We start from the raw sequence: 17,927 nt of genomic DNA on the forward strand, positions 1-17,927 counted from the left end.
GATGGTGCTTGGTTGGTAGTGTGCATAGATGGCACTTGGCTGGTGATGTGTGTGGATTGAGCTAGTCTGGAGGTGCGGGTTGCATGGATCCTCCGGCATTTTGTTACCCAGAATCCTATGGAAACCTCAACAATTCACACTTTCCTCAAATTTCTGTGTGGACATTTTGCTCGATCACTGCGCTGGCACAAGTTTCCCACCACCAAGCGCTTTAATCAGCCTCCTGAAAAAAAGTATACCTCACTTGTGTGGGTGCCCAAAGCAGAGAACCTACAATTGTATAAAATGAAAAACTGAGGGGGAACCACAGTGGCTCCAAAAGGGCAGCTTTTTTCATACTTTTTTGGCTAACATTGCTTTGGTCACCCACACAAATGAGGTATCATTTTTATATGTGCCAGCATGGTGAACTCACAACCTTGTCACACAGAAATGTGAGGAAGACTTTACTTTTTAGCCTGATATGAGGTTTCCAGGAATTCTGGGTAAGAAAATGTTGAGGATCCACACAAGCCACACATCCCTGGACTCCCCTGCATGTCTAGTTTTTAGAAATGTCTGGGTTTGATAGGTTTCCCTAGATGGCTGCTGAACCACGTACCAAAAACGCAGGTGCCCCCTGCGTTTTGGGTCCGGGGGCTCAGCAGCCAACATAGGGCGATTCACGCAAGCCACACCTCCTTGAACTTCCCTGGGTGTCTGGTTTTGAGAAATGTCTGGGTTTGGTAGGTTTCCCTAGATGGCTGCCTAGCCAAGACTGAAAATGGAAGGTGCCTCCCTTGCCTCCCTCCCAGGTCATTTTGTGATACAAAATCTCTCACGGGTACTTGGCCCTCCCACAAAAGTGAGGTATCATTTTTATCAGGAGACCTAGGGGAATGTTGGGTAGTCGGAAATTCATGTCAGCCTGGTGATCCCACAACGTTCCCACACAGAAATGTGAGAAAAATGTATTCTTTGTTGTAGGCTAAATTTAAGTTTTGCGGGGATTCTGGGTAAGAAAACATTGGGGGATCCACACAATTTACACCTCCCTGGACTCCCCAGGTGCCTAGTTGTCAGAAATGTCTGGATTTTAAATGTTTCCCTAGATGGCAGTTGAGCCCGGGACAAAAAGCACAGGTGACTTCCTTGCAAAACCAGGTTGTTTTGTGAACAATATTTCTGATGTCTCCATAATGCGTTTTGGGCCGTTTCCTGTCATGGGCACTAGGCCTACCCACACAAGTGAGGTATGATTTGTATTGGGAGACTTGGGGAAATGCTGGGTGGGTGAGGTTTGTGGCTCCCTGCAGATTCCAGAACATCTCATCACAGAAATGTGAGGAAAATGAGTTTATTTGACAATGTTTGAGATTTGCAAGGGATTCTGTGTATTAGTACCTTGGAAGAGCCAAACAAGTCACCCCGTCCTAGAATCCCCTGTGTGTCTAGTTTTCAGAAATGGACAGGTTTGCTAGGTTTCCTTAGTTGCTGGCTGTGCTAGAGCCCACAATTCACAGCTAGGCATTTTGCTAAAAAAGGGTCAGTTTTCTGTGGAAAAATTTGAAGGGTCCATGTAATATTTTGGGGCTGTTTCCTTTTGCAGGCACTTCCACCTTTAAAAGTTACTTACATTCTATTTATTAATTATCCAAAATGGGTGTCATGTTAGAAACTGTTAACCTTAATTCAAGTAAGGAGAGAAGACCATGCAAAAACCCCTGAAAAGAGCAAGAGTAAAGTATAAGCTGAAGCGTATTTTTCAGTTTAAAAATTGCTTGGGCCCATGCAAAGAGATAGTCATATTTACAGATGTGATGTAAGCAGACTTTAGTAGTCTCCACCAAATCAAAAGGAGTAAGGTTCATATACAAGTTGGGGGTATATTCTCAAGAACGTGTGATAACCATGGCAAACGTTACCTAACACAACCATCAACATCGCAGTACATTGCAGGAAATTTACTCAGTGTTATCCAGGTATTCACAACACGGCAGTACCATGCGATAGTCACCAGATAATGCGCCAAATGGCTGCGTGAACGCAAAAAAAGCAGTGAACAATCACCATAAAAGTGGAAAAATGCCAAACCACAACAAAGAACCATGAATGTTGCCGGAGCAAGTACGGAGGAAAACCAGAACCCCACAAGCCCCCCGGAGGACCTGCCTGGGACCTCGGGATCAAGGATGGCCATGGAGAAGAAGAGTAGGAATAAGCGCTTCAGTCCGCAGGAAAACAGGATCCTGATAACCGGGGTGGTTGAACACCATCAACAACTGTTTGTCACCTCCACTGTGTCATTGGCAACCAAAAATGGACTGTGGCAGGCCATCATGGACAAGGTGAATGCAGTGGGAGTGCTGAAGAGGACAATGGACGAGGTCAGGAGGCGCTGGAATGATGTCAAGCAAAAAATCGAAGCAGAAACTCGCAAACAACCGCAGAGCAGCAATGCAGACTGGAGGTGGCAGTCCTGGGCCACAAGAGGAGCTGGAAGACATGGAGGAACTGATGTCCACAGTCATCAGTGGGGAGACGGTGGCTAGAGTCAGGGGACCTGACACTGCTCAACCAGACCGGACACAACAGTGCGAGGGTGAGTGATGACCAGGGACTGGGGGGACGGGGAGATGGGCACAATGGCACACATGCACAAAATTGAGCTGAGCACATCGGCGGACAAACCATGCCCCAGACCCCAACTCCCACAAAGAGAACAATCTACCTAAGCATGCAACATGTCAGCACTGTATAAGCACAGAAGTCAGAGGCACACTACATGTAGGGGATAAGGGATAGCCAATGCAGAGCTGTAGGGGTGACTGCCCCAAAATGCGGCACACATACATCACATGCTGAGCACATCAACATTGACAACGAAGTGGCACAAACCGCAACACTTTCACCACAGAACAGAGGACACAATTGGTGCCGTCTGGGTGTAGACACTGGCCAATCACAAGTGGCATTGTAGGGAAATGTGACTTGATAATGTACAGGTACAAACACACAGCTGTGATGGTGTCGAAATGTCCACTGTCCCGCAGCAAATGGGCAGCCCCTCCGAAACAGCCACGAGGTACACAGTCATGCAGTCTGTATGTAAACATGTACAATGCGACAACACACATGTGGACACATTGTTAAACTGCATCTCCCCTTCACATTGCAGAGGGACAGTCACCACCTCCTGCAGAGCAGTCCCAACCTCTCTTCTCTGATGACGAAGAGGACCACAACACCTTTGACTCAGACGCCCTCCGAGAGTTCATTGACAGTCTCAGCAGCCCACCTCCAGGAGCAGGCCAGCCTAGCTGCAACGAGGAGAACCCACCCCCTGAACAGACCACAATTCAGGCAGCACCCACCACCACGGCTGCCTCCCAGGACCCCCACGATGAACACATGGCCTTTCAACGCCACCTGTTGGGATGCAGGAGCAGCTGGCTGAACAGGGGTGGGTGGGCTTCGACCGCATGGCAGATAAACTAGATGCCATACGTGGGTGTCTAAGTCACATCAGGGACCATTCACAGTCCCTAATGGACATCCACAGTCCACTCTATGCCCTCCAACAAACCATGGCTGACATTGCCAGAGACTTGACTCTGCAACAAGAATGACTGTCTAGTCAGGGTGGCTCCAGTGAGCTCATCCGGGAGTTGGGGCTCATGCGGAGGCTCATGGAGAACATGGAGCGTGCCAATGCGGATAGAGCGGCTGCCACGGCTGCACACCAGCGAGAGGTAGCTGGGTTCCACAATGACCTCAAAACCATCCTCATGGCATTGCTGCCACATGGCCTGGCGCAGATGCCTGCTGCTGCTACCACCACATCCACATCTCCGCCCCCTGAGGTGTCACTGCCAGACAGTGTTGGAGAAAGGCCAGCACCACCCACATGTGAGGCACATGCAACAGCAGAGGACGAAGATGCGGGTGAAACCTCCTTACTGGTACAGAGGAAACTATAGCATTCACCTCCGCCATATGGCCGGTTTCTGCGACACTCACCTTGGACCTCGACATGGACTGCCATGTTCTGTTTGTTCACCAATGACACAGCCCTCAGACTGTGGACTGAACTCTTCCTCTTCCATTGGACTTCTAATTCCCTGAATGACTCTGGCTGGACCTACACAGCCCAACCTTTGAAAGTGGGCTTTGCTTGGCCCTGTACTGCTCCAGATGCAACACTCCACTGAATGCGCTTTAAATATTCTGAATCACACAGATGTGTTTTGTGTATGGTCACCAAATGTGGAAGTACGGATGAATGCAGGGTCAGTGAATCCCTCTTACGTCCATGTGGCTCATGTCGTTGGACTTTGGTCACATGGTGACACATTGCCGGTTGTCGCCCAGGTTGCGCCGACACAACAACAGTGACACATGCATTTGTTACTTCCTTGTCCAGCCCCGTACGGAACCACGCACGTCATCGTTCAAGCCCTTATGCTAGATTGGCATACGCCAGGCCAGTCCACTACGCTTACGCTACAGGGGGGCAACAATGTCACATGTGCCAGGTCTCCCCTGTAGTGATCTGCTGCTGACAGGTCTAGTTGTCAGCATGCCACGGCCACTCCCTCACGGCTGATTTACACCCACTCCACACCCATCCAGCACACGCGTCACAGCACGTGTGACCCTGCCATTAAAAAGGGCGGGAAGCAGGTGCATGACTCCCTTTCCAACCTCTCTAGGGGTGTATCCGTGTGGTGTGCATGTAGGACATATTTGTTGACAAATATCTCCTAAAAAACTCAACCGTTTTTTGGCAACGGTAAATGAAGGGGGGAAGTATAATATACTTGTTATTGTAGTAGATTAAAAAAAATAGAAAGGTCTAATAAAAAAAATACATTGTTTTACATGATATATGTGTATATAAACCTACACACTTACGTTATATATGTATTTGCGTTCGTTTAAATTAGTAAATGTTTATATATATTTTTATAAATCACTTAAAAATATTTAATTTACATTATATTAATGTTATATGTTAAAATATTTAAGATGTACTACTTTTAATTACATATATGTTAAAAAACTACAGGAAAACAATGTTTTTGTGCTTGATGTCTTTAACACAATATTTCTGTTCCACGAAATTTCTCGTTTCGATTTTTTGTCAACGAACCATTCTAAGATGGGTAAGGATTCTTATCAGATGCAAGCTTTTGTAGTGTTTGAAAATGTTAGTCATTCAAATGCATATCACAATATTGTATAGCCTCATATTGATAGGTGCCATTGGTCTTTTAGTTGGCTCTTTGAACAGTCTCAATATCATGTCAAGCAGTTTCCTACTATGTTGGTCATTCAATTAAGGGTGTGTAGGGAGTTGTGAACAGGTCATTCTAACACTCAGGCAGCTACGTCTTTTGACTTTTCCAACACTCAGCGCCCCAGCTTGGAATATCCTTGGACCATGATGACCAAAACTTTTAAAAGTAACTCGAAAGTAATTGTTCACTCTATGATCCTAATGTAAATGATTTTGAGTCCTGAACTTCTTTTTGTTCAACTGCTTCGTGACTCATCTGTTTTTTTGTTGCATTGTTCGTGGGTTCTGGGGATAAAGTTGTCCTTTTCTTTCATGTATATTCGTAGCGGCACAAGGACAGTTCCTTTTGAATTATTTTATTATTTTATTTATACTGTATAGTATATAATTATTTTGTATTCACTCTTCTGTAAGTTGCTATACTGGTCTTTTCGGGCTACCTTTTCTTTGAACCAACTCATGAAATAAAAGCAATATACATAATGGAGGGATGCTTAATAGGTATGTTTGCCAAAAGCACTGGGATAGCATTGGCTATGTTCCTTTCAGACTCACTAATAAAAGATATGCACGAAGCAGAAATGCTGTGAATGACATATTGAATTGCTGTTCGTTGTATTCAGTGTATTGCTCAATCGATGATAAGAAATTAGAAGTTGTTCTTGCTTCTATGTCTCTGTAACAATATTGTGCAGCATATGATAAATGCGGATGTTGAGAAAAGTATTTCACCAAGGACACGCTTGACAACTCATTGTTCTTACCTCGACTTGTTCCCAGAATTTATGAAACCTTAAAAGAAAGCCCCTTTGTAATAGAACCCTTTACAATACTCACAATGAAAATCGCATCTGCGCTCCCTAAACACAAATGCACGTCGTGTTTGCTCTGCTCACTAATCCAATATTCTAAACAGGAGGATTCTGTTCTCTTTCTTTCGCAGGGTGTTACGCATGACAATGTGCTTACAAGGATCACTCAACTGGGAATTATCATCTCGCTGATATGCCTCTCAATGTGCATCTTCACCTTCTTCTTCTTCAGTGAGATCCAAAGCACCAGGACAACAATTCACAAGAACCTTTGCTGCAGCCTCTTTCTTGCAGAGCTGCTGTTTCTAACTGGAATTAATATTAGCAGCAATAAGGTTGGTTACAAATGCGCTTATGTGTATGGTGCAAACTTTGAAATGATTGCCACAGTATTCCTTTGCTGCCAGGTGCTGGCTGTGAAGGTAGGAGCGGTTGTGCTGGGGTGTGGGGGGATTCGACAGAGGAGGGAAAATTAAATAAATTATCAATTTTCCTTCATCGTCTGTTGGAATCCCCCCACCGGCCTCACCACTCTTACCTGCACCAGCCGCTGCTGTTTGCTTCTCCCTTGTCTTGTGATACTAGACTGTTTGGCTAACTCACAATTTCCAAAGCCTAACATCCTCTGTTTGCTCCAAGGCATTTTGAACCACCCATAGTTCACTTGTGTAATGTCAGAAGCTGTCATTTTTATCAGATGCAAAAAATTCTATTAATGGACAGAATGCAGAACAATGTCATATATTCTCCCCCAGGCTCACTGTGTCACTGGAATCAAGCTATACTGGCTGATGAGGGGTTAAACCCTGAAACCGGTCCTAGGATGCTTGTTTGCGGTCCTGGGAGGACCTGGTTTGGCAGTTCGGGCTGGACTGTTCCTATGAGGCACAAGGTCGGAACTGATTTGCATATGGCCAGGTCTAAACTGGGGTGACATGGTGAGCAAAAGAATGATGGATTTAACCCAGATCTCTTGACTGGAGGTGAATGTTTTGATTTATTCTGCATTCCGTCCATCAATTATGTGTCTTTTACCATTTGTATCTGGGCATGGCTCCATGAGAACCAGGGAATACATTTGCACTTGCGTCTGTGTCATATTACCAACATGAACGCTGGGGTCAGATTTACAACTTACGCAGTGCAGCAGCTGCAAATGCTGCTCTGTGTCAAAAATGAGAGGAGTAGAGTGCCATATTCACAGAAATATGGCACTCTCCTCCACTTCACCTAGCGCCGGCGCTGAAATCAGCTGCTGTGCGCCATAGAGACACCTTTGTTCCATAGTGCAAGGGTATCTCCGTGAGTCAAGCATAGGTTTTGTACTGGAAGGTTAGCCTTCCGGTACAAAATATAATGCTTAGACTAACTTTAACCCTTTTCCCTCTTAGTACGTGTGCTGTAAAGTGCATCAAACGTGCAAAGTTGGAAAAGGAAGGACAAATGAAAGCATTTCTCCTTCTTTGCACGTACTTCAAAAGGATTCAGATGCTAAACCCTGCCTACTTCATTTAGTAAAAATGGTTTAGTATCAGAAGCCTTGGGTGGTTGCATGGGAACGCCCATAAACCACCTATGGTAGGTATGTTTGGTGCTACGTAATGTAAAGCAGTGCTATGCGTTGCTTCAAGTTACTTTCACGTTATTTCCTATGCTAAGCAAGTTTAGTGGTGGAAAGTAAATTCTATTAAAGATTTTGCCCGATTTGCATCACTTTTGTGAAACAAGTAGAGCATAAAATCTTACTAAGACTCCCCCGTAAGAGTAAATAGGCTCTCGAGAAATGAACTAACTGTGCTTAGCCTAGGAAGTGACTCAACATTTGTGTGCCTTATAAAGGTGCCTTTTGAAAGAGGACACAGCATAGCAGGGACCACTCACATCCTCTTCTTCCATCCCACATATGCCTGCTATCACTTCATCTGCATATGGAGAGGATGGTTATTGCCCTCTCCAAATGCAGTTCGGTCCACAAGTGATTGTTAAAGGACACCAAGCTGTCTCCATTGCAGACCAAAATTGAGAGAGATAAAGCCTGCACTGAAAGAGGTGCATACGTTTTGTGATCAGGGGCATGGTGCAGGTCTGTGTAGGGCATTCTCAATGGGGGTTCCTCACTAGTGCACACTGGTGCCATATGTCCAAATAATAATAGGGTTCCTTGTCGTACAAGTCTGCCACATCCTTTGGTACTCACTGCTTGCCAATTTTACTCCATTGTGATTTGTGACACATTGACTGGAGTCAATATTTCATACTGTTTACAATACTGTTCTTACAGTGATAGGTTAGTGGAGTCCTGCTGGTTGAGATAGAATTCAAATGTTTATCTAAATCTATGTTGATCAAAATCTAACAGAAGGGGGAGTCAATCACTAACAGCTATGAGGAGATTCCTGGGAAGTGCCCTGCATCTCGTTAGGGTGCAGTGGGGTGAGGGCACTTTTTTGGAAGGGGTGGCTGATATTATATATTAAACATTGCATAGGCGCAAACAATCTAATTGTGGGTTATATTGTTTCAGTGGCTATGGTACAATTACTGTGCCGATGTGGTGGTCTGGTACATAGCTTTTGTACTGGACCCCTCTTGTACAAAATCGAATGCTCCTTGCACTATGGTACACAGATGTCTGCTTTGGGGCTAGGCTGTCTAAAGTGCGCCACTATTGGGAGAAAGCACAACAGCGCAACATCTCAGTAGATATGGCCCTGTTGTGCTCTCTCACGTTCACTTAACACAAAGCAGCAACTTTATTTGCTGCTCTGCATTGCGTGGCTTATATGTAAATCGTGGTCCTAGATGAGTAACCTGTCACAAATCGAATACAAAAATGTCAGTTATATCACATTCGTCCTCTGTTATTCATTGAATGCGAACTATGAAAGACTTTAAACTTGCACAATGAATAATAGATGCAAGAGCATAGAATACGACTTAAAAAAGGCACCTGCAGGTTGAAGTTTTAAACCAACAGTAATAGCCTGGCTGCCTCCTTTTTCCATTTTAAAAATGTTTTCAATTGACTCTTAAATCTTGAGCCACATTCACATCTACAATAACCTCACAGGTCTGTTAAAGCCCACAAGCTGCGAGTACCTTTGTTAGATAGTGTATTGGAAACCACCGTTTCTCACTCAGCAAACCGTGATCATTCCATCTTACAATGTTCAATTGTGCGATTTCTAACGTGGTTCTTGCACAGCGCAATAACACAATGTGAAATCTTCCCAGTCTCAGCATTTGAAAATTGTAAAACGCAGTTTAAAGGAATTGCTTTAATACGCGACCCTCTTACATACTACCTTGGTAGCCTAATAGAGAACTCCTCACCTTTCCATTCAGGATCTTTTCCTCCAAGAATACTCCATTAGATTATCCACATAACCCTAGAGACATACAATGACAAGAGAGGTTTGGGTAGCTGTTTAAAGTCTCCAGAAAACAGACTAAATTAAAGAGAAAATAAACTGTGGGGTCTATTGAAAACTGATACTTTGAAAGATACATTTAACTTAGATTGTTTATATTTTGCATACTTGTCTTTATATTTTAAAATAAACAATGCCTAATTGTGAAGGGCTTAAAAGCTGCAGACTTGATTCTCAAAAACCTTTAGGACTCCTTCAGCTCGCCTACAATGTTTCGAGTTAATTGCTAAATGTTTTGGGAATTCAGATACATTAAAGCTGTCCTTTTCTGAATTCCACTTATTCTTGAAGAAATATGCAAGCAAATATTTGTTCATACGGAATTCTCGGTTTAAATTTGTCACTTATTTCATGAAGGAAACATACATGTTTTCTCTTGCACAAACCCTATTCCCAATGTCTCAATGTTTCGGTTCATGCCTGTCTATTCCCTGTTTATTTCTTAACCTGGAAACTGATTTTTAGAAATTGATTTAATTATGATTTTGCAAGGAGTAAATCTCCAACAGCTTCAAAGTGAAGTGGGGGAGGAGTCCGCAATTTTTAAACTGAAATGTCCATTCTCTTTCCAGGTTTGCTAATCTACTAGTGCAAACGTTTTTAGTTTGGGGTATTGTCATATGTGAACAAATACATTTATTAATTGAAGCTCATTTTTTGAGTTCGCACTAGTGAATAACGCAATTTGCATTGCTGACTAAACATACAAGTTCTCCTATTTTGCTAATTGAATCCTTCGAGTTCACCATACATCCAGATCATGCGGAATAAAAAGAGAATGTCTGCTGATTTTCGCATTGCAATCCCCCAGAATATATTTAATTTCCGATTAATTTACCTATATATGACATTAAATACATTTAAATGCAAGCAGTTGGAGCCCACCCTAAATGCACTGTGCAGTAATCATTGCTGGAAGCAACAGTTTTAAAGCACTGCAATGATATGTGCCTTTAATCATGTCATCAAATAGAGGTCACTCTTTTCAGGTTGTTATAATATGACAGTTTAAGCATTAGTTGACTAGGACAAATGATATGTTCACTAGCTCTGATTGTTTTGTGCAGGCTAGGGGCAAGAGAGCAGTAATCTTCAGTTTCCAAATCTTTGATAATGGTCAGTGGACTTTAAAAGTTGCATGCACTAATCTACTGTAACATTTGTTTGATATAAATCACAGGCTGCATATAGATTTAGTTCCGGAGTACTGATTATACATGTAACCTCCTTGTATTGACTTCAGTGTCTGCTGGCTCCAGCGGTAGCATGAAACTAAGCATTAGATTGGATTTGGGAGTAACGACGGTAACTACCTACTAAAAGGAATACAGTAATCAATTCACTATGAAATGACAAAGTTGGCATCCAGCAATAGTTCGATGGCTTTATAAATCAACTAAATCTGTGTTACTGTTCTTTTTCTTTATGATTATGAAATTCGTTGGTGTCTTGCAAGAGGGGTGTGTGTGTGTGTGTATTTTTTGTTGTAAAGGGAGATGTTATTCCTTACAATTATGGATTTTCAGTTCCTTTCTGAATTTCAGGAGAATAGGGGCAATTTAGATGAATATGTTGTTGCTGATCCTGGTCTCATAGGTAGGGGAGGCCTTGATTGTTCAATACTGTCTGCTTGGGAACTCATTTCTCAGCCAGGTATGAAGAAGTGCTGTTTTTTATGGCAATATATAGGCAATGCAGCAGGTCTTGAAGAGGGGGGTGGAGAAAGGAGATCATGTAGTTCATTCAGTGTTGGACTGATATTGTTCAACTTCTCCAAGGCATTAACGAGCTGTGCTGCAGAAAATATGATCATATAAACCCCTTCTGTGCTCAGGATTGCCAGGAGCCATCCTAAGCCACGGTGGGCATGTGCGCAGGATGGCTCCCGGTAGTCCTCACACGTGGTAATTGAAAATCCCTCTGGTGAAGGTTACTAGAGAGAATTATTTTTCCACCAAACAGCTTCGGAAGCTGGGGAAGAGCTTCCCCTGCTCCAAAGGCTGTGTAAATGGTTTCCCTGAAATGACGCTCAGTGTGCGAGTTTCACTGGCATCATTTCAATAAAACCGAAATTGAAATGAGCCAATAGGCTCATTTTAGTTTCACTTTCAATGTGCTCACGGAGCTATCTCAGTCCCCTGAGCACGTAAAAAGTCCGGAGAGGTATTGTTGGAAAGGGAGAATCTACCCTTTCCAATGGTACCCTCCCTAGTGGATCCCTGTTTGGGGATCTCCCCAGGATGACTATCCCCAAGCAGGGATCCAGCCACTAGGCACCAGGGAGGGGGGAGTGGCCCCTTGCGCAAGGCCTTTGCTCCCCCAGTGCAAAAAGCACTAACCAGTCTTCCAGTAGCCCCCAATCTGCCCCCCCCCAGGGGCAGAAAGCCCACTAGATACCAAGGATGTTTTTCACATTGTCAGTAGAGGTGGGGGATGCTCAAAATGGGCATGCCAATGCCGACACCCGCATAAAATTTGTATTTTAACCCCCCAGCGAATTCTGAAAACCTTGGTGGGTCCACGCAAGCCATACCTCCGTGGACTCCCCCAGGTGTCTAGTTTTCAGAAATGTCTGCTTTTGGTAGGTTCCCCTACATGGTCACTTGATTCCGGAGCCAAAAACCCAGGTGACCGCCCTTGCAAAACCATGTCATTTTGTGATAAGTCATTCAGCCCAGTGATCGCACAACTTTCTCACACAAAAATCTCAGAAATATTTGATTTTGTAATCTAACTTGAGGTTTGCAGGGAATTTATGGGTAGTAAAACATTGGTGGGTCCATGCAAGCCATACCTTCCTGGACTTCCCCGGGTCTCTAGTTGTGTTGGTTTGATAGGTTTCCCTAGATGGCCGCCAAGCCCAGGGAGAAAAACCCAGGTGACCACCCTTGCAGAACCTGGTCGTTTTGTGATAGGTCATTTTGAAGTCTCCTAAATAGGTTTTGGGCCCTTTCTTGTCGTGGGTAATTGGTCCACCCACGCAAGTGACGTACCATTTTTATCAGGAGACCTGGGGGAAGGCTGGGTGGTAGGAAATTTGTGTCCGCCCAGTGATCATACAACTTTCCCACACAGAAATGTGAGGAAAATGTGATTTTTGCAGCTAAACTTGAGGTTTGTAGGGCATTTTGGGTAGGAAAACATTGGAGGGTCCATGCAAGCCATTCTTCTCAGAACTCCCCCAGGTGTCTAGTTTTCAGAAATGTGTGGGTTTGGTAGGTTCCCCAAAAACTGGCCGCCGAGCACGGGGCAAAAAAACCCAGGTGATCCCCCTTGCAGAACCAGGTTGTTTTGTGATAGGTCATTTTGATGTCTCCACAATATATTTTTTGCCCTTCCCTGCCACAGGCACTTGGCCCACCCACAGGAGTGAGGTACCATTTTTATTGGGAGACTTAAGAAAATGCGGGGTGTGTGGAAGTTTATGGACCCATGCAGATTCCAGAACTTTCCATCAGAGTAATGTTGGGGAAAAGTGTTTTTCATGACAAAGTTTGAGGTTTGCAAGGGATTCTGGGTAACAGAACCCGGTGAAATCCAGACAAGTCACCCCCTCCAAGATTCCCCGGGTCTCTAGTTTTCAAAAATTCTAGTGAAAAATAGCATCAAAAAGCACAAAGTGGTACTTACGGTTATCAGATCAAGCTAGACCGGTACAAAGTCACAAGTTCAGGCTCACCGCAACGGAGCGTGGATCAGATAAAGGCAACAGATTCATCAAGCTAAAGAGTTTACCTCCTCAAGTCCAAGTCCACGTGAGGAACTGCAGGTGGAGTGCTGTGTTGCTGGGTGCCACAAGGAGATCATTGTCAGAGTGAGGAACAGGTTGGTCATTGTGGTCAGGAGCTGTTGTGGCATGAAGAGATGGTCGTCTTTTGAGATTTGTGCAGGCAGTCAACGCGGACTGTTGCTGCTGACATGCACTGTCATGGCTGACACAAGGAGCAGTACTGGCAGGAGAATTGTGTCGATAGACTTTGCGGATGGTTGTTCACCGCAAGTAGGTTGTTTGCAGTCATGAAGACTCCATAACATCTCGATTTTCGCCTGGATTTTAGGAGCACACTCTGATGCCAGTCAAGGATCCAGGACCTTGAGGCACCTCTTGATAATCAGTACTCACCTCATCAGAGGCCAGCAGCAGGGCTCAGGCAGGTCCAGATAGATTCAGTTATGTTGGTCAGCTGGGCATATGCAGGGAGGTCTTTGGAAACATGTTGTGTCCTTGTAACACAAACAGAAAGTAGACTAGCTTGCACTTGCAATAACCTCGGGGGGCCTGGGTTCAAGGCATGCAGATTCAGCTTTTCTTCTTCAGATATCATGCAGTACTTCTTCTGAATCTTCCCCAGATGCAGGAGTGTTCTGATGAGAAGCTCTGAAAAGCACTATTCTTATACCTAGTACCAGACTATGAATGGGGGATGCCCCCTTTGCCTAACCTTCTCCATTCATTGGTTTTGGTTACAAACTGTCTATTGTAATAAAGGGCAGGCAGGAATAAGTGTATGCTGCATTTGTCAGTCATAATGCAGGCCGCCCTTAAAAGTCAGGAAGTGGTGGGCATAGCCCTGAGGTTACTATTTAAAGCTCATGAAGGGCTGAGTACAAACCCCCAGGATATTCCACACAGGAGAAACACTCTGCCCCACACCCAAGGACCTTTTGTCTGCATGTTTTGAAGGAATACACAACACACTACAGGAGAGCAATTCACAGGTATGTGACCCTGGACACTGGTAGAAAGCCACATTTGATTTAGGAGGAAACATGCCAACTTGTTAAAAGTGGCAATTTCAGAATAGTAACTTAAAATCAGACTTTACCAATAAAGAGGATTTTAAATTGTAATTCCCAAATTGACATTATCACGTATAAACTGTAATAAGGTAACCAGGTGTTAGACTATGGAAGATAGCCTACATGGAGTAAGTTTCCCAACAGACCTTATCCAATGGTGTATTATAGAGCAAAGGGGTGGTGAGCAGCATCCCCAGAGAATCTCTGCTGAGGAAGGAGTGCTTAGCTACTCAGTAGGCCTGACTGAGACAGTGGCTGGCAAAACTCCAGGACAGAGCAGGAAAATGAGGATGCCACATGGACCTGTCAAACAAGAGTGCGTCTGACCGTAATAATAAAAAAGGAACAAATAACGACACCTATTGCATCACCCACCACCTGGCGTCACATGACTTAATAGTGCCGTTGTAAGGGAGTTATAAAGCCTCTGGTAATTAAAGACATCCTTCTCATCCCAAACCCAAAATCTCAGAAAAGAGAATGTTGACAATGGTTGGATGTAGACAACAGTGTGCATGATTCCACAGTTCTCAACATGTTTCAAAAAATATTTCCCAAGAGGAAGGAACTACAATTGACTGACAACGATGCTCCCCCACTCCTGAAAGAGGTAGAGAGTGCCCTAGCTGTCGAAAGTGTCACCCAAACTACATGCAGGCATTTCTCTGTGAAATTAAGGGTGAACTACATGAAGCAAAACATCCTAGATTAATGTAGACAGGATTTCAAAGCAGCCATCAATGACCTGAAGAATTCTTTGACCTGATAGCCTTAGGGTGGTCTTCCCCCAACTTGTTGCCTGCCTCCTTCCATTTTCTGACCTCGTTTTTGCTGACTTTAGGACTCTGTGCTCTTTACAACTGCTGGCCAGCCTTAAAGTGCTTGTCCTCTCTCCCTTAAACATGATAATATTGGATTAACCCCAATTGGCATATGTAATTTACTTACAAGTCCCCACTAAAGTGCACCAAATGTACCCAGGGCTGTAAGTTAAATTCTACTAGTGGACCTGCAGCTCTCATTGGACTGCCCACTCAATTAGCACTTTAATCATGGCTCAGGCCTGCCATTGCAGAGCCCTTATGACGGTTTCACAATGCCACTTTAACCTGAGAAGTTAAACCTCTTGCCTAATCTAAACCACCCCCCTTTTTATACATATAAAGTACCCCTAAGTTAGGCCCTGTCTAACCCACAGGGCAGGGTGTAATGTATTTAAAAGGCAGGAAATGCATTTTTAAGTTTTACTTGTCTTGGTAGTGAACCCCCCCCCACATTTGTTTTTCACTACTGCAATGCCTATTTCTCCCATAGGATACTTTTGGGATTACCTTACTACATCTGTAAAGTATAATTCCCAATTGTGAAGAGATGGACTTTTCAAGATTGAAGTCTCTGGCTGGACTCACAATTTAAAATCACAACTTATGGTGAAATTGGATTTTAAAATGCAGTTTCGAAAATGCCACTTTTAGAAAGTTAAGCAAGAAAAAGAATGTAAGAATGCACTCCTTCCCTTTTTAAAGGGAAGGTGTGCATTCTTAAATTCTTTCTCTTGCTTAGCAATATTTACTGTCCCTCTGTTAGTTTGCACCCCACAGATTACTGGTTGAAATTTGAAAAAAATACAGACAGTTTATCAAGATTTCACTTCAGAGACAGTAAAAAACATGGAACATCCGAAGTGGATTTAGATTTAATTTTACGGACTATATAAACACTTCCAGTTTCATCGGAAATATATATTCTGCTTCTTATTGAGGGTGATTTCATTTTTATTAATATTGTGGCAGTACGAGCAGCTGTAAACCACAAATCAGCATTAGTTGTATGGATTTAATGGGGAAATTCACTGTAACTTATTATTTTCGATACTTTATATAATTCATTCAGTATGTTTTGACTACGTTAAAGGTGGGGGTTTATGAGTGATTGGGAGGGTTTACGTGCTTTCGTTTAATACATTCGTTTGATATTTTACTTTTTAGTGTTACACTGTGTTCTCGGGATTGAGCAACGTTGTCACTTTAAGTTTGAAGCTCTGAAAGGGGAGGTTACGGGGTCAGAGCCTACCTTAAACTTATCGAGCACACGTGGGCGAGTCTATAATTAGAATGGCCTGTGAAATAAACAGAAGAAATGCTTTAACTAGTTTTATGCGACTGCGCATGAAGTGAGAAGTCTGAAAATGAGGCTCCTAAGGTAATATGCCGAGGGTTGTATATGACACGATTTGGAAATGTTACCTTTTCACAACTAAATGGGTCATTATTTCAAGGTACTTGGGGACATCGGTAGAGGTTGGAGGGGTGTTGCACGGCAGTTCGCTCATGAGTTTACAGCATGAGTTTGGTAACACTTGTAAATTTAGTGATTATCTTTGGTTTTGGAATCAGGGCGCGTTATTTGTTGGGAGTGTTTGTCACTGCAATCTTGTTTCGTTTTCATGAATGGTTCATGAGCAAATTTGGGACAGGGAGGGGGGCTGATGGATTCAGTTTTAAAACATCTAATGAAATTTGCACTGTATAGTCGGTTTAGCTTTTTTCCATTTGTTTCAGCAACCCCTGACGAAGAGCCCACATGGCTCGAAATGCATTGGGTGGAACAATATGAGCCACTTCTTTTTGAATGTTTTGCATACACTTGCCGCTGTGAAAAGTCTGAATGGACAGTAGGAGGCATTTGAAAATGTTAAATAAAGCATCAACGTGGAACTATGCTGTCTCTGCAAGTGATTAAAAAAGGATTAAAAAGCATTGATTAACTTCGGAATGAAGCATTGTAATATTAATGGTTTACTTTGAGACACTAGGGGCCAGATGTAGGTAATTTTATTTTACCACCTCTTAAATACCGAATCATACCGATTCGGTATTTAAGAAGTGGTAAAATATAAGTACCGAGATGTAGGTAAATACATATGTGCATTTACCGAATCGGTAAAAATCGGTATTTACCGATTCGGTAAATACCGACCGGTAATGCCCATTCATTCCTATGGGCTTTGAAGCCCATAGGAATGACTGGGCATTACCGATTCGGTAATTACCGAATCGGTAAATACCGATTTTCACAAGGGTGCAGGGGGTGTCACTTTGACACCCTCTAGCACCCCCAAAACGGGTTCAGGTGCCATGTGGCAGGCATACCTGCCCTAAGGGCAGGTCTGCCTGTCATATGGCACAGGTGTGCATGCACACATGTGCATGCACACCTGAATCGGTATTTTACCATCACATAGGATTTGATGGTAAAATACCGATTTTTTAATGCTTGTGGGACTCAGAAGAGTCCCACCTACATATCAATTTTCCCGAATCGGTAAAAATACCGACTCAGTATTTTACAGAATCGGTAAATTTACCGATCGGTAAATTTACCGATTCTGTAAAATACAGGGCCCTACATCTCAAATTGCATTTACCGGTCGGTAACGGCCGAATTCGTCTTCATCAGAAATGGCACATCTTCATCTTTGCATAGGTCGGAACCTAGTGCATCACCTTCGAAGAGTAGAATGGACCCAGTGCATCACATTCGGAACCAGTGGATCACCTTTGGAATGTGCTCATCTTCTGCTGTGGGAGCAGTAGCCGCGCATCA

The 17,927-nt window shown here is 43.5% G+C and overlaps 1 protein-coding gene across 1 annotated transcript in view; it reads left to right on the plus strand.

Annotated features, from left to right (window-relative positions):
- Window positions 1-17,927, plus strand: part of ADGRL4 (adhesion G protein-coupled receptor L4) — a 654,086-nt gene that overhangs the window by 452,995 nt on the left and 183,164 nt on the right. The window contains exon 11 of the mRNA XM_078644908.1: window positions 6,222-6,425. Within this exon, the coding sequence (XP_078501034.1) occupies window positions 6,222-6,425 (204 nt within the window). The remainder of the gene's footprint in view (window positions 1-6,221; window positions 6,426-17,927) is intronic.

This window comes from Lissotriton helveticus, chromosome 1_1 (genome assembly GCF_964261635.1).
Source record: "Lissotriton helveticus chromosome 1_1, aLisHel1.1, whole genome shotgun sequence".
In the NCBI taxonomy this organism is placed as follows: domain Eukaryota; kingdom Metazoa; phylum Chordata; class Amphibia; order Caudata; family Salamandridae; genus Lissotriton; species Lissotriton helveticus.